Source organism: Durio zibethinus, chromosome 5 (assembly GCF_047325235.1).
Source record: "Durio zibethinus cultivar Kanyao isolate XHJ-2024 chromosome 5, ASM4732523v1, whole genome shotgun sequence".
In the NCBI taxonomy this organism is placed as follows: domain Eukaryota; kingdom Viridiplantae; phylum Streptophyta; class Magnoliopsida; order Malvales; family Malvaceae; genus Durio; species Durio zibethinus.
The window spans coordinates 35,181,357-35,201,964 of record NC_143166.1 but is presented as its reverse complement, the minus strand read 5'-3'; the positions used below and the strand labels follow the sequence as shown (position 1 = coordinate 35,201,964).

The following is a 20,608-nucleotide window of genomic DNA, read 5'->3' as shown; positions in this document are numbered from 1 at the left end:
TGATATATATGATTTGATTTTTTAATAAAATAAACTTAATTTTGATAATTATTTTTTAAAATATTATATTAAATTAAAATTTTAAAAATATGTTTTAAAAATTTTACATTTAAATTTTATAAATGAGACTGATAGAATAGGATTTTTTTAATTGTATCATGTATGCGAGAAAAATGAATTTAAAAAACACATAAATTCAAATCTTTATTTATAAAAAGGCGCATGGACATTTATATCTTTAATTTTTTATATTAATAACAATGGTTCTATAAATTCCAGTAGAAAAGCAGAGAGTATAATTTATTTATTTAACGGGACAGGAAAGGGCAAGAAATAGACTGTTTTGTGTGATCCTCCTGGACACGCCTCCTCCAAAGTACGAACAGATCCCAATTCCCAACCATAGACTCTGCGCGATAGTTTTAATTTGGTCTTCTTGATCCTTTCATCCCTTTTGATCGACGGAGAAAGAAATCAATGATACTGTTACAGTCCCATTCACGATTCCTTCTTCAGACTTTGCTGAATCGAGTACAGAAGTACTTTTTCCTTCGTTTACTTTTATTTTTTTCAATTTCATTTCCTTTAATCCGATAAAATATAAATTTTTATTTTTGTCTTTTATCTAATTGCATTGCCTTTTTCTTCTTTAATTGCATCTTTGTTCTTAAACAAATCTGATACATTTGAAAGGCATAGTTGGGAATTCGAGCAAAGTTAGGTCAAGGAATGAAGTACATTTCTAACTTATAGATGTATCTGTCATTCTATGTTGCCTGCTGTTATGATGAGTTTGATGGTTCCTCATCAGAGGCTCAAATCTTCCATTCTCGCTGTTGTTTGCAGTAGTGTTACTTTTAAATACCTGACCCCTACCCTACGTATAGGTATGCCAGATATGTATCATGTACACTGATGGCACTATCAACAAATACGGCCCCTACTCTTGCACCCTTTGTTGAAGCGCTGAGGCGTAAACTTTTCCGACTTAATAGTTTGTTCGGCTAGGCTAGATCCCACTTCTCACAAGCCACAAGCCCACAAAGAAAATAGTGCTTAACATTGTAAAAATTGTTCTACTTTTATCTGGCGAAGTTGCATATCTAACAGGAAACATGCCTACTTTTTAACGCTGTACATTCTGTCAATGGTCATGGATTCATATGTGCAGTACTTTAATATTTGTATATAACTTACACGTACTGGTGTTGAATGTAGAAACACCTTTCCGATTGTTCATTCGGTTGTAAACACTGGATATTTTTCAGGCTACCTGGACCTTTTCAGCTTCTTATTTTCACTTTTTATCACAGCAGCTTTCTGATTTCTCTCATGTTGTTTTTGCAGTCTTGAAAAGTCAGTTGAGCTAGACTACCACTGGGTTGAGTTTGATGATGTTCGTTACCATGTTCAGGTCAATATATTAAAAATTATTCATGCTCATTTATTTCTTGCTTGCTCCATTAGGTTCTCTTAACTGATAGTTAAAGATACCCCAGCCATTATATTATGCTCATCTAATTTGCAAATATGATGCAGGTGTCAATGAAGAATCCACATATTTTACTGCTTTCAGTATCATTACCTACTCCACCACTGGAAGCTGTTTTCCTTGGAGGACTTCCATTTGGAGCCATAGAAGCTATAAAAGCAGCTTATGGTGTAATTGTGCAAATTCTTGATCCTCCAAGAGATGGCTTCAATCTCACATTGAAACTGAATTTGTCCAAACTTCCTCCAGATGAAGGTCAACAAGTTTCTTTTCTAAGGTCATTATGAGCTTGCACTATAATTTGCCAAAACTCTTAGGATCAATCTGTTGAAAACTCCCATCCTTCATTATAAATAAATAAGAAAACCAGTTTTTGGATTATAATCATGTCTGAAAGGTTGTCTTAATTATTCGATGGATATTTCTTCAATGACTTTGCTGCAATTAATTCTTCCCTTGGTTTTATACTTGGATATGAGGGCAAGTAGTGCTTTACCTGAAGTAGAAAAGTTCAATTTACTAGGTGAAATGTCATAGATTTTAGGAAGGATATATATACACGCCCTTTTCCGGAACTCAATTGGAGCTTTAATTTACGAGACCAATCATATTTGGTAGGATGCTTCTAATAAGTAGCTTCATATCAAATAGGATGGTTATCTGATACTTTCAGACACATATACAATGGTCATCATATCCATATCAGATAGGATACTTGTCTCATACTTTTTATGAATGTATCCAAAATGTAACAGCAAAAATTTATAACAATTGAAACATGCCAAATATTTCTCATATACTATCAGATTCATAGAGACGTAAACATGACCTTATTAAGTATATTGGGAATGGTTTTATAAGCAAAACCATATAAAGGGATTAGCAGCTTCAGCAGAGTGTGGAAAGGAATATGTTTGAACCACTGTAATAAACTTTCAAATGAGAACATTGCATGTTTTAATAAAATATAACATTAGTACAAGGAAGACATGTTTATCTATTAGTGTATCTCTTTATATAATGTCTTAATTTTTCACCATTTGCTGCATTCACTACATTTGTGTCAATCATTATCTAGAATGGAAAGTGTTTTTATGCTCATTTAATGATAATCTGACTACTGCATTTAAAGTGTGCTCCAAACAAAGAAATGTGGTATGTGCTCCTATTGCTTGCAAGGTTGGGCTTATTGCCTCTTCTATGTTTACTACTCCCATGGTCTTGTCCACCAATCACACAAAGCTTTCTCTTAATAGGAACATGAGATCTAGTTGAATTTAATCAACTATCAAATTCTAGTTTTATCATAGATATAGGTGTTACTTTTGAAAATGCATTGAGCTTCTCTTTTGAATGCAGGAACCTATACAATATTCTGCACCCATTAGCTAACCTTGTAATATTGCCCAGGATAGGTTAATGATCTCTCTTTCACTCAGGCTCTTGTTAACTAAACTTATTCCATGATGTTTGACGTAATTGCTAAAATGGAACAAGAAAATTTTAACTGTTAGTTCCAGGAGTTATGAATGAATTACTAGCATTACTATACAAAATTTTGAGTTTTCATTTTTAAGTAAAAATGAAATATGTGAGCCTTTCTGACAGGAAAGGGATGGAGGGGTGTATGCTGCCCAACTTGTGGCAGGGGGAGCATATTAAAAGGAGATCTCTATCTACTGTTTAGCTTGTTTTCATGGTTGATTAGGATTAATGGCTTAAATATAGATCTTGGCTAATTTTCACTAGAAAACCTATTTGGAGTTAGTTATTAATTAGGTGCAACAAGTCAGCACTCTTGGCCTTAGAGCACATGTAAACTTGTGTGTGTGTGTGTGTGTGTGTGAGAGAGAGAGAGAGAGAGAGACAGAGAGAGAGAGAGAGGGAGATTCTTTTCTGCGCACCATCATACCAAATTTAGCTTTTACCTGTTTCCTTGGTCTTCTTCATTCATGTTCTTTTGTGACGGTTTCAACTCTTGATGTCTTGCAGAGTACAAACATGCCCTTTTGGTAAAGATTGCATCTGTTAGGGAAGTGGTATTAGGTGCCCCTTTAAGAGTAATCCTAAAATATCTTGCTTCAAGGACTGTTGCTCCTGATATGGATCATCTTGTTGCTCTCGTGCATCGACCAAATGAGTCCTTTTTCCTTGTACCTCAGGTATTGTTTCAAGTAACTAGACCGATTTAAGGTTTAATGCTGAGAATGGACATGGATTTGTAGGTTTACTTTATTTTTCTTTCCTTGATCATCTTTTATACTGGTATAGATTTATTTATCTTGCCTCACAGATACTCTGTCTCACTCTTTCTCTTTTTCTAGAAGTAATTATTTGAATTTTTTATTTGTCAAAGGTACAAACATATCTACTTTATATATGAGTGACTATAGCTATCCTGTAATTTAACTGAATAGAAATACTTTAGCAGGCAGAGAAGGTGACAGTGGTGTTTCCAATGAGATTCAAGGACTCAATAGACACTGTTTTGGCAACCTCCTTCCTGCAGGTAATGTTAGAGGGTGCATAAATTTTATGCAGACCTTTCTGTTATATTTCTTGTTTTTCTCTTAAATGCTTCATCATCTTTCAGGAATTCGTGGAATCAAGGCGTACAGCTGGGCTGAGTAATGCACCTCCTTGTTTGTGGTCTCATTCTCCTCCACTGGAACTGAAGGGAGCAACTGATGATGCATTATCAGCAAATGCAGGATTTGTTACTTTTGGTAACATCAGAAGTTTGTAGTTTCTTTTACCGCTTTTAGTTCTATTGTCAATATGACAAACTCTATTATGTGTAATAACTGCAGTTATTTTCCCTCGTCATGTGGAAGGCAAAAAATTGGACCGTACTGTGTGGAATTTATCAACATTTCATGCATATGTGAATTATCATGTTAAGGTGAGTTTGTTTGTATAAATTGCTTTGCTTCATGTATACTTTATTAAAGATTCTTTGAGACATTCTAGCACTTTGAAATATTAGAAGGAATTAAGTCAACTGAGCTCGTAGCCTAAGTACAGTATTCATGACTGAGAAGTTCATTTAATACTTGTTAGACTGGGATTCTGAATTGCTTTTCAAAAAGAAACGTGCCTTTAACATGTTACAAACAGAAGAATGTTACCTTCCATTTCTAAATGCATGCTTGTACTTGTGTATGTTTTTGTACTATGCTATTGTCAGATAGGTTACAGTATAGTGTGAATGATACATCCATAGACCATTTATTTATTTCTTTGTTTCATTTTTAATTGATTTTGAGTGTCTAATGGATGAAATTTATATAGCTGCAAATAAATTATTTGCATGAGCCAATTGGGTAATGAGTGAGGATACAAATATTTTGTAGGTTGACATGGCTATTCACATATAAAAAGTAGTAAGTTTTGGAAGAATTGAAAGGAGTTGCCTCTCTGCATAAGGAATCTTCGTGGTTAAAAAAGGAAGTGCCATGAAGATTTACATAGGTATAGAAATTAAGAAAACCTGGGTAAGTACAACATGGGAAGAACGTAGTATGTGCTGACATGCTGTATGGCTTTTTCCTTCTAGGCTTGTATGCAATTGAATAACCGAGGAGGGAAAATGAGATATGTACAAAGTTGTCAAAAAATGAGAAAAGAAGACATGGGGTTTAAATAAATTGCAATCAAGTATGAGACTGAGAAAGCTGTTAAAGACAGATGGAACTTATTTTGATTAGTTGTTTAATAACAACTCAGATATCAGACGAACTTTATAATTCAAAAGAAAATAGAAATTATTTTTTTAGTGGATTCAAATTACTATTTATAATATAGCAATTGCTTGTCTAACTGCTTTATCTGTAGCAGTTAGAATCTTGTTTGAGGGACTCTGTAGCAGTTAGAATCTTGTGTAAGAGACTCACTGAGGTAAGACAGAGTATTATGAATGCAAATTTAGTATAAGCATCTGTAGAGATGGAACCTTAAAAAGAACTTTGGATCAAGACATACCATGAAGTGAGTAATTTCAGTATCTTCACTCAGTTGTCCAAAAAGAAAGGGGAATTCATAGAGATGTCAATCATAAGATTTAAGTTCGATGGATGACATGAAGCAGTCCTGGTTATATCATTTTATAGTTTTATCAAAGGATTTTCAGGGAACACCATGCATTTGTGGCATTTTTAACATACCAACATTATAGTCCGTTACTTTAGACACTTGTGCAATTATTTAATCTCAGTGACTTCCATTCTGTTACTCAGTGCTCAGAGGGGTTTATGCACACCAGGATGCGGAGGCGTGTGGAGTCACTAATTCAGGTAGTATCGTTTGTTACTTGATTATGTTTCTGTCAACAGCATGTTCTGTTTGACAGTGGTTCCATCATATACATTTTGCTGCAAGCTTTCTTGCTAATTCTTCTGAAAATTTTGCCTGTGACAGTTTCTACTGCTCATAAGAATCTATATTTTTTGTAATGCAGGCTCTCAATCGTGCCAAACCAGATCAGGAGAAGACCAAGAAAACAGCACATACAAGATCTTTCAAACGTCTGGTATGTTATGTAAATGCTAAACTTGATACTTGACAAGATGGATTTTGCTGATGCTTGATAATATACATACTTGGTTGTAGAGCCTCAAGGACAGTTGCACCAATTCAAGTTCATAAATGTACTGTTGATATGCTCTTGTCGTACCTTCAAGAGTACTTTGCCCAGGGCTTTGCTTGCATAAATATGGGGATTGATTGCTGCAGGTGCTTCTATTCTAAAACTTTTATCTAGGCAAAACAAACATTTTTTATCTGGTCATATGTACAATTTGGTCGTTGCCATCTTGACTGAACTAACAAATGTATCATTAAGTCATTTAAGACATCTCTGCAGCTTTGTTTTTGCTAGATTTTTTTCCAGACATGTCAAAGTTACTATAGCGAAGAGTGGGTTATCAATTGAGATTTTAAGTTGTTGAGACCCAACAGTATTTATTGGAATCATGGTTTTTGGAGAAAATAGTCAGTTTTGATGTATGTGGCTTGTATCACGGTGGCGAGTTTCTTTTTTGGCTACAATTGTTACAGGGAATGTTTTGTGAGACGCACTCTAGCATCTCACAGCTGACCATCCATGTAGCGGTAGGAAAGCCGTTTTAGTTGTTAGTGCAAGACTCCTGTTAAGGGGAGTTGTTGCTCCAATATATGTTAATCAACGGTTGACATCGCTATTAAGGCTTTATCACATGTTTAATATATCCAAAAAAAAAAAAAAAAAGATTGTCTGTAGAGCTTTAGTGTGGTGCCTTTGCTAGCTAGGAAGATTTAAGAAATACGTAAATACTCGCATTTTGAAGTTTCACTTCAAGGAACTTTCCTTTGTAATAAAGGACGAGGATACAATGACCAAGTTCCAAACAATAGTTGATCCACATCAACTGTTGGCTGTCATGTTCAATCTTTTTAATTTTTTGGGAATATCAGGTTAAGAATTCAAGTCGGGTATTCTTTTTCTTTTGGTTGGAGCATGGCAATTTATTGCTTAAACCCGTAAAAATTTTAGAATTGCATTATGGAGGCATGTGAAAACAAGTCCAAAGAGTAGAGTTAAAAAGCCAAAAAAAAAGGGCGGTGCCGGGTAAATGCCCGCCCCAAAATATTAAAGGTAGGTGTTCGACGCTTACATTGAAAAATTCAACAGTTCTTTTTTATTATTTTTTGTGGTAAATAAAATTGGCCCCGTTCTACCTGAGCATTATTGTTGTTTTTTTTATTAGAACCTTGGTTCATTAATACCAAAAAGACCTTTTGCTAAGTCTTCAAGCTGCTGCTTCGACATGTAAATACTTTTGTTGTATTTTCAGTGAATATTTTAGTTAAAAATTATTCTAGTGTTATTTTGATCTGTTGTTCTGTTGTTACATCAAAATTGCATAAATAATGAAATAATAAGATCATTGAAGAAATCGGAGATGATTGGACTACTTTGTTGGAAATCCTGCTTTAACCTAAAAAAGCAAATAAAAAACTTAGTCATTGATGAAAATAAAAAAAGTAAAAGAAAGAGCAAAGAATGTGATGCCAAAAAACAATTGGGCATAACAAAAAGAGGCCAGCTGATTTAGATGCCGCCCGCTCGAGTAAACAAAGTAAGAAACTCCTCTGGCCTTCCGCTGCTCGTGGCAACTTGTTATGCGTGTGATGCAGTTTGTGTCCACCGCCAGCATTTCATAATTTTGTATTCACAGGTGACTGAAATTTGGAATCTTGTGATCTTACTCGGAATCACTGTCCTCGCGTTCCATTCCTTTTAACCCCCTTCGTTTCAGCTGCCATATTCAGTGCACACCACCAGAACAAAAGCGTACGATAAATACTTCCTACTATTTTACATGTCACTAAGAATAAATACCCATTGCAAATTCTTTTCACAGGCATTTACAAATACAATCCATGCAACAAAAAAAAAAAAAAAATCATCCAGAGTCATATTTCAATTACAACACCACTTGATTAGTAAGTTATTCTTTTAGATCTTTCGCTTAAAAGCATTCTTTTCCTTACCATGATAAAGTAAATTATGGTAGTAGTAATTTACACTCCAAGTTCATCCTAGACTAGTGTCATTAGGTAGTAGTAGGACCCATATAGATCATTTGTAGGTCGTCATGCGAAAATGTACATTTTCCAATAAATACCCTCAGGGCTCTTTGCTTAACAGTAACTACCAACACCCTAATTGCGGTTTAATCTGTAGTTGTGGGCAACAGAAAAAGTGATCACAACTCGTCAATGACAATGATATCTAGTTGCGTCCTCCGCTGAGGAGGAGGTTCCACAATTTGATCGCAACTTGAAATGTAAACAATCATGTAGGTTATTTATTCTCTGCAACAACAAGCCTAAAATTGACAGGAGACGTATATCTATATACCTCAATGTTAAAAGAGTACTTAAGATCTTAAAAGGTTGACAGCTGGTTTTTTGTTATTGTTGTTTTTTTTTTTTTTAAATTTTGTGAACTTTGAGATATAAAAGTTGAATCTATGTTTGACATCTCTTTATTATTATTATTATTTTTAATTTGGAGGACTTATAAAATTTGAGGTGTTTGTGGGTTATTTTGTGGATTATTTGAGTGGGACTTATCTTTATAGTTGTAGACTGTCAGTGACTTTTTTTTTTTATTCTTATTTTTCTTCTTCTTGGATTTTCTGCTGTCAGTTGTTTCTTATTCATTTTCTTCTCATGAGTTTAAGTTTTTAATTAGAATTTTTTTTCTTTTAATTTTTCTCTTTGGATATAAGTTTTTGTGTTCAATTTGAATTTTTTTTATTGATTTATTTTTCGACTTCCTTTTTGTAGCGGGCAAGAGTGTGATACTGCCCAATTTCTATTTTATTTTCGGTGTTTTGAATGTCGATTGAATTAAGTTTAATATTGATCAGTGATTTTGATTTTTAAAAGTTTTGGTTGTTTTTTAATGTTTTACTTGATTGACAGTGAAAAATTTTGAATGCTTTATTGATATATGCAGTTTTTTCAAGGATTATTAAAGATATTTGTGTAATTAATTTAAGATTAGCTTGGTTTTTAAAGAGTTCTCAACTTTTTATGTGCTAAAATTCCTAACTCTTCAAAAAAAAAAAATTTTTTATTAACTCTTTATCTTTTAAACCTTCTTTTATATTAACATCAAATACTAAAATCATGTTTAGTGCATTAGATAATGTATAAGATAAAATGATATTTATATTTTATTATGTTTAGTTTGTATATTAAAAAAAGGGATAGCATTACAAAAAAAATAATAATCATTCTTTTAATGTAAAATGATTCAATTCTCTTCTAATAGAAAAGATTATTTTTAATCAATGAGATTGAATTTACATGTCCTATAACATCTTTAAAAATTATATCAATAATTTAAATTATATAAACTTTAAAAAAGAATAATTTTGATCAATAAATAAATTATCCTATCATAATTCTTACACACATCAAATATAAAACAAAATAATATTATTTAATTTAATTATATTCATAATATTATTTTATCTTATTCTATCATAATCTTATGTATATAATACATCCTAAAAGTATTAACTCTTTTTAAAGGTACTTTGCATCACGTTTATAATACCAAAATGTCAATAGAATAATATTTACATGAATTTTTAAACAATCAAAATGAAATAAAATGGTGTTTCTTCTTATTCCCTTTAGATGTAACTCTTCTTAAAAGTCCTTAGAATTAATTTTTTTTTTTCCTTGTTACACTGAAATGCAATTAAAATGATACTTATATTATCTTTTATATAATCAAAATCAATTAGAATAATTTGTCCTCTTGTCCTCTTAAAATTATAGCAAACTGACTTAACGCTTAGCGCGGCTACCACACGATTATTATCTACTCCTTCGAAAGAGAAAACAGACAGTAATTACCTTCTTCACGGATTTCTTTTCTCGAACCTCGTATCGGCTCTTAGTCAAATCGGATAGCCACATACCTGGAAAACAATACTGCCAAAAACACAGTACCAGGCGTCCATGCGCTATTTACAAATACACACCAGAATTTAGTTAATAAAACATACATGTAAGCAGAAATACCTGGAGCGTTCTATCTACGTTCTTAGCCCTTTTCTTGGGTCTCTGGGGGAGCTTTGTTCCTTTCATGGCTAAAAAATCGTCCTCTTTTTCCTTTCTTGACAAGGCAACGTAAATCCTGGGCCACTCGATCACTTCAACATTCACTTTCTCTCCCACTCCAGCTGCTAAAACAGTATTAGCAGCTCCACCTGCCTGTTCTGATTGAACCGGAGCAGAATCAGTCTGATTCAAGCGATCAGTTTGCACTACTGGTCCTTTTTTCTTCTCATCCTTAACTGACCCAGCACACAACTTCTTTCTATCAAGGGTCTCTAGAGTAGGAGATTGTTTTCCTGCCATAGATCTAGAAGCAGCTCGGCTAGTGCCACCACTGTTTCTGGATGGTGATCCACTAGCAGCAGCTGATCGCTCATCTAGATTCCTGGTCATGGCCAAGAAAGATGTAACAAAATACAATTGATGGGGATTGGTTTGGTTGCAAAAGGTGGGAAGTATAAGATTTGGAAGAGTAGATGAATATGTACAGTATAAACTACGCAAAAATCAGGAGCAGACAATACTATTAGTAACAACAGAATTTAATACCCACCTAAAAAACGAGCAACTCATAACTACCTTGACGAAAAGTAGAGTTCAAACGAAAGTACTGTTAATGGCAAACAATAGAGAAATGGGGGAAGAGAGAGGAAGAAATTTGAAGAGATGGTATCATTTTCAAGATGCAGAGAAAAGGACGGTAGTATAACAAAGTAAAGAGGGTTTGCTGCGAGGGATATAACAGAACCGCACTAACACAAGCCAGGCAAAGTGAAAAGGAAAGGAAACCCAAAGGGAAGGAGGACTACCCTCAACCCACAACCGGTGATTGGAGAAGGGCTGAAAGATGAGACGAGAGTTGATGACTTTCCTCGTTCTCCTCGTTTAAAGGGCATAAATGTACATTACAAGAAAAGTACTCTTGGGAACTAGGGGAGTACAAAGAAACTATGGAAGATAACTATAACATGAGACTAGATCTTGAACCAAAACAGGCAAAAGAAAAAAATATTACCGTCAGCAAATAAAGCAAACAAATGATTCCAAACTAACACTCAACAGCCAATACTTGCTACAAAAAGCAAATTGAAATCATCAATGGTTCTGACTGATTCTGAACTTCTAATTTCAAAATAACCGGAAACTCGTGATTCTATGTGGATGAATACCGACAATTTATAGGAGTGAAAAAGCATCCATCTGTTTCAGAAATTTTTATAAGAAAAGAGCAATAAATGGAGTATGCATAATCGCCAAAAATAAAAGGGAGTATGTATACTAAATTTAAATCAGTCTCTTAAATAAATAAATAAATAAACAGCAGAATGAATTAATTAAAGCTTTTCTTTTGAGGAAGAAGAAAAAAAAAACAAAGATATAATGCATCGGGTTGGGTACCTGCTAGAAAGCAAACCATTTCGAAGATTTGAACATCGGGCTGTGTTAAAGGCAGGTGGTGGTGGCGGCGGAGGAGGCATTGTTGCATGCAAGACTCTCCTGTGAACCTTATTGCCTATGTGCTGCTTACCTGGAACACTTGACGAGGAAGAATCACCAGCGAGTGGCCGGATCTCGGATCTTGAGACTCTTGCCCTTTTCTTTTGACCCCACTGCAATAGCACATCGCAACGCTTGGGGCTAGTAGTCTTGCTTCTCTTTGGCGTGTCATGGAGGAGGTTGTTGCCCTCAGTTTGTGCTTGTGCTTTTGGAAGAGAATTGGGTATTCCATTACCACTAACACCAGACCTGGGATGGAACGAAGTACCATTCTGTAGGTGGTCTTGGCTTCTAGATGGGGATCTGTATCTTACCCCCTTTGCTCCTTCAAAAGCAGTGCCAATATCTTTTGGAACGCTTCCTCCATTCTCAATATTGCAACTGTTGCTGCAGCTTCCGCTCTCTTCCCTGCACATTGTAGCTGCTGCTGTTGTAGTTATTGTTGGTTTCAAACCGAACTTTTTAGCACTGCTCAAAGGAGGATGACAATCTGGGCTTACTCTCTGATATCTGTAAATCAAAGCCATTCTCCATAAAATTGGATGATAATAATAGTAATACAAATTTAAGTTTGTTGTCTATTGCCTCACAAACGAGACTCCAAGTTATTGAGGAAACAAGTACACGCATAGTATTTTCGATTCAGGCATCGCATATGTTTCTGAATCAGAAACAACATCAAGCAACAGATCAGTGATTTCTAACATAGGCATTTAAAAAAGAAACAAATTGGAGACAATGAACTACCCGACAGGCTAAAATCATTCATTCTCCATCCACTCTAGTAGTTAGAAAAAAAATGAAAAATGTAAAAACAAGGAATAATTCATGGAGAAACAAGGAAAAATCGGTGAACACCGATCAGTGATTATCATCAAATAAAAGTAGAAGGAAAAAAAAGATATTCCGAAATTTGTTGTTGTCTTGTTGCTGCAATTGTTCCAAATGAAAATGGGACTCTATCAAGAACCCGATTTGATGAGATTTTCAAATCCACAACTCACAGTCCGAATCTGACCATATATTCAACCAACAACGGAAGCGAAGGGGAAAAGGAAGAGAGAAAAGAAAGAGAAATCTAAATAAAATGGCGATGAGGCATTGAAGACGTCGGTGGAAGCAAATCTGATCCCACGTGACAACTTTGTCTCTCCTCAACAGCAACAACTCCGGCAACAAAGAGGGCCGGATCAGGTAATAAACCAGAGAAAGAACTGACTACTTATTAGTCATGAAAGACTTAAGTTAGATGAAGACTAAAATAAATATTCATATTGTGACAATCATTAGAAGTTTCTGCCAAAAGAATAATTAACACCCGCAACACAGTTGGAAGAAACAGCCACCAGAGCCAGAGTCAGAGCCAGACCTCATCAACCTATATGACGGGTGAACATGGACTAGTTTTGGATAGAGTTTTGATCTCCTGCACTCTCATACCATTTCTATGGGAAAACTCATAAATCCGGATTCAAGGGGAGCAGATTGGCCAATTGCCAAAGCCTCGTGTACCGTCTAATATCTTGACGGAAGTGAGACAGAAGAACCCAGTTCAAAGTTCGAACCTAGCTGCACCCGAAGGCAAAGCCTTGCAGTCATGTAGGGGCATGGGCATTTTGTTTAGTGGTAGAGTTAGTAGTACTGTTTCCTTTCACTTTTTAAATGCCCCTCTCTTCTCTCCTTATTTACTACTTGGCCATAAGTATGTTTTCTACTTCTAGGGTTGGGTCCCAATCCCAATCCCAATCCCAAGCAGCCAAGCCCAAATCCATTTTCACTCGCTTCGACCTCTATCTCTGTATCTTCCGTTAGACTTTACCTGGTTGAAAGGGTGAAAATAGAAATTTTATTAATTTAATGTTTAATTTATAAAATAGAAAATTAATTATTATATTAATAAGATTTCATTTTTACATCCTTTTATTTTTTTTATCAAATAAAGCTTTAATATTTGTTGGCTGACTAGATTGAGTTCAAAGTCAAAGACGTTTTTAAAATTATTAAAATATAAAAATTCTAATAATTTTAAATCATGTATAAATTGTACACATGCACTTTAAATACTATTTATCATATATCAACCCTAATTTTTTATTTTTTAAACATGAGATCCACTTTTTTTTAATTTTTTTTTCATGTGGGGTTGCAACTTTTTTTCTTTATTTTTTAGTATTAATAAAACCCAACTTTTATTATTTTTTAAGTTTTTTGAACGTAAACCCCATATTTATGTTGTTTTTTTAATTTTTTTTATATTTCATAATTTTTTCATGACATTCATTTTCTATTGGTTCTTTATGGCCTTAATTTTTTTTAATTTTTTTATTTGGGTGCCATGTGTTTTTGTTTTTAAAAATATTTAATAAAATTTTTTTATTTTTTATAAAGCTCATTTGATATCAATTTTTTTCATTTGAAAAACTTAATAAATATTTTTTATTGTATTTTTTTACCCACTTGACATCAAACCACACATTCGTTTTTTTGTTCAATTTTTAAATTTTATTTTTTTAAAATTTTTCTCTTTTTATATATTTAATAAATAAATTTTTATACAATTTTTGCACTTAATACTAAATATATATCACATGTATAGACGCCATATTTTGTCTAAAATTTTTTTTAGAATAAAAATGGGCCTTTAACCATATAATGGGCCTGATTACAAAATTCCAAGCTTAATAAGATAAAAGCTCAAAATTTTTAATTTGATTTCAATTTTAATTTTGATTTAGATTTTTTTAATTCAGTTTTAATTTTGTAATTTATTTTACTTAAAAAAAAGAAAAAGGTAAAAGAAAGAAAAAATGTGAAATATGAAAAATCAAAGACAAATCATTAGGGATTCTAATTTGCATGAAAATGGGAAGTTATAAGAATTAAATCACAAAAGATTAATCACAAAATATGTTTCATTTAGTTTCTAAATTAAAGGGATTCAATCCTTATAAACAGAACACAAAACATACATGATTGAGAAAAAAAAAAAGATAAAAGAAACCATATGAGGAGGGGGAAAAGTTTCTGGGTTTAATTTTTTAGTTCTAGGAATTCTTGATTTTGATTTTTGAATTTTAATTATGGAATTTTGGTTTGAAGAGATAGGTCCTCGTTTTGAAAGTTTGATTGTGGAATATGATTTGATTTTTAGGTTTGTTTTGGGTTTCTAATGTTGAGTTGATTTGCTGAAAAATTTATGGGTTTGAACTTAATTTTTCTGGGAAATTTTTGGGATTTGGAAAAATTTTAAGTTCTGGGATTTGGAGTTTTAATTTCTAGGTTTAGGTTTGGAATTTTCTTTTTGAATTTGTTTTTTTTTTTATTTGATTATAGAGCTATTTAGGCTTTGAAAAAGTTGCCTTGAATATGAGAATTTGTGGTTTGAATTTTTGGATTTGATTTGAATTTTTGAGAAAAAAACTAGGTCTTTTTGGGTTAAATATGAATTTTTCAATGAATACTTGAATTTCCTAGTGAAGCTTATAATGGTCAGAAAGGTTTCACAATGGCTGGGTTCTAAGTTCATTCAATTTTTTGGGAAAGGTTAATTTTTCTTGCCATTGGTTGAATTTTTCAATGTCGAAATCTGAGACTTGCTTAGCTAGTTAAGTTTTCTAATGAACTTTTAAAGAAGAGAAAAGTTGAGTTAGAGAGATAAACAATAGGGTTGGATTGAGGAAAAGGTTAAGAATGGACCTTTTATACCAACCTAATACGATGCCATTTTGGAAATGCTAGAAATTGCCAGACCCATGTGAACCCACATGTGACCGACACTTTAACCCGACCCGAACCTCATGGTTTGGCATTTCTTTTTGCTTTTAAATTTCAGTTTGTTTTTTATTTTATTTCCTATTTCCTATTTTTTTGTTTTTTCCTTTTTTTCCTTTTTCATATTTTTATTTTTTGGTTTTATTGTATGATTGAATTAATATGCTAAAAAATGGTCAAATTATTTATGGTGTTTTATTTATTTATTATTATTATTATTTTGCATGATTATTAATTAATTGCATGATAATTTATATATTATATTATTGCATGATTATATTATGATTGCATGATATATAATATTATTGCATGATATTATTTTGCATGATAATTTTTGTTTGTTTGATTTTTTTCTTTCAATTTTAAAAAAGGGATTTCAAAAATTTTTTTTCTTCAATCCTATTAAACTATTAAATGACCAAACTATTAAAGGACTTAATGAATTTTCTTGAAAAAAAATATTTTTTTAAAATCCTACAAACATATTGGAGGATAATTATTAATGAAAAATCTTACTAGTATATTGAAAAATATTTCTGAAAATAAATTGTTTTCACAAACAAATAAAATTCCAATCCTACTAATATATAAGAAGATATCTTTGATAGAAAATTTTACCAACATATTAAAAAATATTTTTGAAAATAAATTATTTTCACAAAATTTTTTTATAATAAAAAAATTAAATGAATCTGACGATAGAGTCTTTTCAGAATAGAACACTAGTATCCATAAATACTCTTGGAGGTGAGAAAATTATCTTAAATTATTACAAAACTATTGGAGTAATTTTAAGATCAATTCTCAATAATTAAATTATTTGGTAAAATTACAAATAGACCTTAAGGCTTGAATAATTTGATATCAAACAAGTACCATCTTTTGGATGGGTGCTGTTAAAGTGCTATAAACTTCCTCACACATAACCACATTCTCGAATCTAAAATTTGATTTTGTAGATTAGAATTTACCTTTTAAAGATACCGAATAAAGTTTAAGACTCATCTTTAAAATGGGACAAATTCAATCAGGTGACCTTTCAAACCTACACAAAAAAAAAAATTGTTGGTGACTCCTAAAGTCTATATCTAAGGGTAAGTCTATGGATTTATACATTATAACAGTTTGACGACTCCATTGGGGACATCGAGAGTTAGATCAATAAATGATTTATTATTATCCAAGTCTAACTTAATAAACTTAAGAAATTTTTTTCTTGTTTGTATTTTATTTATTTATTTATTTTATCATTCATTTGCATATGCATAACATAAGCTTTATATCTGAGCTCCATCCCTTAGTGGGAAGTAAGGTACTTATGCTTTCATGAGTTTTTATGTCTCCGCATAAGCTAGCGAAACACTCCCACTCAAATTAAACCCTTTCCTTTGTAGCCTATAATGGGTGAGGATGGGATGACTTACTAGTCTATAATGGATAGTGGTGTAAGGAATAATTTGAAAACTTTTAGACTGTCAAACTATTGAACCTAGCATATAAATAAACCCTAAGGGGTCCAAACCTAGGTTAGAGCCTTACTTTCCCTTGTGTTAGAAAACCCTAAATAGGACATATAATGGGATATTTATTCTACTTGTAAATTTATGTATTATTTTTGTATATATTATTTGTATATTAACCTTTTATGTTGTTCTTTGCATTTATTGTTCTTTGTATATATTATGTGTATATTAACCATTTCCTTTTACTATGCATGCATCCACATTATTAGATTTATCATAAGAAGTAATTGCCATAAAATAATTTTAACAATAAAAATCTCAATCACTTCTATGGAAAGCCTAGCAAAGTCCTTTACTAGCTTGAAAAAGAAGTCTAAAGAGTTGAAGCTTGTAAACAAAAGGTTAAAAAGGGAAGTTTAAGCACTCAAACAAGAAAATGATGAATGAAAAAGTTTATTCATTAACCTTAACATAACACGATCATCCACCACTTGAAAGCTGACCTAACTTTTGTAAGAAAATGGAGACTTACAAACAAAGCTATAAGAAAAGGATAAGGCACTCTTTAAAGTACAAAGATACATTTAAATGCTGAATAGAGTAGTGGTTTAAATTGGAATACAAATGAGGGCGATGAATGAAGAATGTGAGCAAACAAAAGAGGCATATGTAAGAAAGCATGAGTAGTTGAAGTCCTTACTAGAGCAAATCACTATGGCTACTTACAAAGCCAAGAACATAGTAAAAAAGGTTGAAGAATAAAAGATAAGGGTGCCACCAGTGGGAGCATATGGTCAAGAATTGCTAGATTTTCTTAATGAAGAGCAAAGCCAATATCGACAAATTAGATATTTTTTTTCTCAATAAATTCTAAAATTTTTATGGATATAATATTATATTCGGTTAGATATAACTTTTTAATTCAATAAAGATTTTCTTTGTTAACAATTATTATGTAATAAATTCTCTTTATTGCATTCATTCTCATACATAATTGGATGTTTTCATAAATATCATTCTAAATATGCACCATAATTATGGTATAGCAAGGTTTAGAGATAACTCAACTAACTCACCACCAGTATAACACCTGAGCTTAAGCCAAAAGAATGTAGCAAGACAATACAAGCTACGTTAAAAAATTAGAAAGGGCTTAAGAAAAAATTAAAAGGGAGTTAAATAAGAACTTAGAGACATTGAATAAACTGAACAAGGAAAAGATTATGGAATAAGCTAACCCCCAAGACCATCCATTGTAGAATGTTGTTGACCTTTTGTATTATCCTAGTTATAGCCCATATCAAGCTCAGTCTACTCAAGGCATTTCATCACGACAATTCATATTTCTTGTAGGGTATATTTACTTAGAAATGTCATGTGCACCAATTCAAAGGTAATATCAAATTTTTGCTAATCCTATCTTCATCGAAAAGGTAGTAGAGCCAGTCCTAGTCCCCAACTTAGATGAACCAAAGAAGGATGAAAAGTTAAAATTGAAGGTCATTGAAAGTTTAAAGGACTTAAAGTCTAAACAAAAGATGAACATGCTTGAAAAGAGACTACGTGCTGTTAAGGTATAGTTTTTGATGATTCTATAGATGTTGCCAGCCTCTGTTTGGTCTTAGATGTTGTAATCTCATCAAAGTTCAAGGTTTCTATGTTTGAAAAATACAATGGTACTAAATGTTCGATTATACATGTCACTATGTACTATCATAAGATGTTAGCTTACGTAAGTAACGAGAAATTACTTATACATGTATTTCAAGATAGTTTGATTAGTTCTATTGTAAGGTGGTATGTCTAGTTAGATAGAACTCACACATGATCATGAAAAGATTTGACTCATTCTTTCATGAACCAATATCACTATATCATAGATATGGCTCTTAATCACTTTTTTTTTTACAGAATATAGAGAAATAAATGACTTAATCATTTAAAAAATATGTCCAAAGATAGCGGGACATAGTTGTTCAAGTCCATCCACCTTTAACTGAAAAAAATGACACTATTATTCTTTAGCATTTTGAAAGCATTCTATTATGAGAAGATAATAGGAAATGTAATAAAGAACTTTGCTAACATGGTGATCTCAGGGGAGATTATTGAAAATATCATTAAGAGTGACAAGCTTAAGGAAAGAGAGGTTAGCAGTACCAAAAAAGGTGAAATGCCTAAGAAGAAAAAAATTGAAGCCCAAGTTGTAAGTTTTGAGAAGTAATAATTCAGAAGTTATGCTCTATATCCACTACATGTTCATCTTGCTTACTACCCTGTAATTAATAATATTGCACAAGTCCCTTACCAGCCTTATTACCCAATCATGAATAATATCTCTCAAAGTCTTTATCAATTAGCCTTTCAAGCACTTGTATATGAGCCTAGTTCTATCATTACACCAATTTTAAGGCCCAACAATCAAGTGAGTGATTTGAGAAGATCTATAGACGATCAAGAGAGAGCTCGTATTGATCTTATCCCTATAACATATACTAAGTTATTCCTAGAATTGATTAAGAATAACCTGGTATACCCAGTTCTATTGGAACCATTGAAGCCATCTATAAAAACTTGCCTTGCTTTCAAGTACAAGGTACAAAGTTTGATTCGAGCAAGTTTAGTGAGCTTTAGCGAATCAAGAGAGTTAAATGTCAACAAAGGCCTTTTGCCTGATCACCTAGAGGCATAATTTTGGAAAAGATTTAAAAAGTCTAACTGAAACTTCTTATCATTTTAGGATTTCTTTAAAATATGAACTTTTTTTATGTACTTGAATTTCATTTTACTTTTCATCATTTTAATAAAAATGATAGATATGATACATTTTCATGACTTTTCTTTTTGAATCACCATTATATGCTTTTGCCTTTTCATATATTTTCTATATTTATTTTAGATTCCAAATAATGAATATTTGGACAATCATGACAACGATTCATGATTCGATTTTGAAAACATCATTCATGTTGATATGATTGATAAGTTGAGATTGTTAATTTATTAAGATTACGAAATAAAAAAAGACAAAGCTCGCAAAGAATTTCGCTCATTAAAAAGATGAAATTGATGTAGTACATGATCTTGGCAATGGTTTATTGACAAGTTTACTCTTCGTTAATAAAGATTCTTCATTAAGAGTATTTATATTTGAAATGAGAAATGATTATCTTTTTTTTACCCTTCACACAAAAACTAAAATTATCTTTTGCTACCTCATTTGAGCCTATTGAAAAATTTTTTTCAAGGAACCCTAACCAAGGATCACCCTTATACTGGAAGTAAAGTTTGAGAAGCTTAAAAAGTAAATAAACTTAATGAATTTAAGGGCAAAGCCTTTTTGTGCTCAGATGTTTTTGAAAAAATGATGAAAAATACAAAAAAATACAAAAAAAAAGAATGAAAAAAAAGAAAGAAAAAGAAATTGATGAGGTAAAATATCAATGTGCTCTACATGAAAAAATTGACCCTTGATTTGATTACCTTTTAGATATTGTTTGGGCATATTTTATTTATTTATTTTATAACCCCTTACCGTAGCTTACATTATGTCTCTTAAAAGTCCATTTTGATCGAATATGAATACTCGAATTAGAGAATCATAAATTGAACCAAGGTAGATTTGCAATTGGATTGTTTGAGATTTTGATGTCATTGGTGGATTAACGAAAAAGGAAATAAAAAATGAAAGGAAGATGTGCAAAACCAAAAAAAAAAAAAAAGAAAAAAGAAAAACTTAAACTGAAAATCCGGAAAGGCAGCTTAA

At 32.1% G+C, this 20,608-nt stretch overlaps 2 protein-coding genes across 4 annotated transcripts; one reads left to right on the top strand and one right to left on the bottom strand.

Annotated features, from left to right (window-relative positions):
* Positions 1–283: 283 nt before the first annotated feature.
* Positions 284–6,479, top strand: DIS2 (Arp2/3 complex, 34 kD subunit p34-Arc). Of its 2 annotated transcripts, none has more exons than XM_022869967.2 (10): positions 284–539; positions 1,348–1,414; positions 1,540–1,747; positions 3,485–3,654; positions 3,921–4,001; positions 4,086–4,218; positions 4,303–4,394; positions 5,728–5,784; positions 5,949–6,020; positions 6,101–6,479. In XM_022869967.2, the coding sequence occupies exons 1-10, from the start codon at positions 478–480 to the stop codon at positions 6,134–6,136; spliced, it is 978 nt and encodes a 325-aa protein (XP_022725702.1). In that variant the 5' UTR covers positions 284–477; the 3' UTR covers positions 6,137–6,479. The 2 variants fall into 2 exon arrangements, with proteins under 2 accessions (XP_022725702.1, XP_022725703.1); XM_022869968.2 differs by having other exon boundaries at positions 298–539; positions 3,924–4,001.
* A 937-nt stretch (positions 6,480–7,416) lies between these two features.
* Positions 7,417–13,199, bottom strand: LOC111282055 (Serine/Threonine-kinase, putative (DUF1639)). Of its 2 annotated transcripts, XM_022869966.2 has the most exons (5): positions 12,978–13,199; positions 11,510–12,118; positions 10,076–10,496; positions 9,908–9,985; positions 7,417–7,788 (listed from the first exon to the last, which is right to left on the bottom strand). In XM_022869966.2, exons 1-5 carry the CDS (start codon positions 12,980–12,982, stop codon positions 7,735–7,737), a joined length of 1,167 nt encoding a protein of 388 aa, XP_022725701.1. In that variant the 5' UTR covers positions 12,983–13,199; the 3' UTR covers positions 7,417–7,734. The 2 variants fall into 2 exon arrangements, with proteins under 2 accessions (XP_022725701.1, XP_022725700.1); XM_022869965.2 differs by lacking the exon at positions 12,978–13,199 and having other exon boundaries at positions 11,510–12,285.
* Between the last annotated feature and the right edge of the window lie 7,409 nt (positions 13,200–20,608).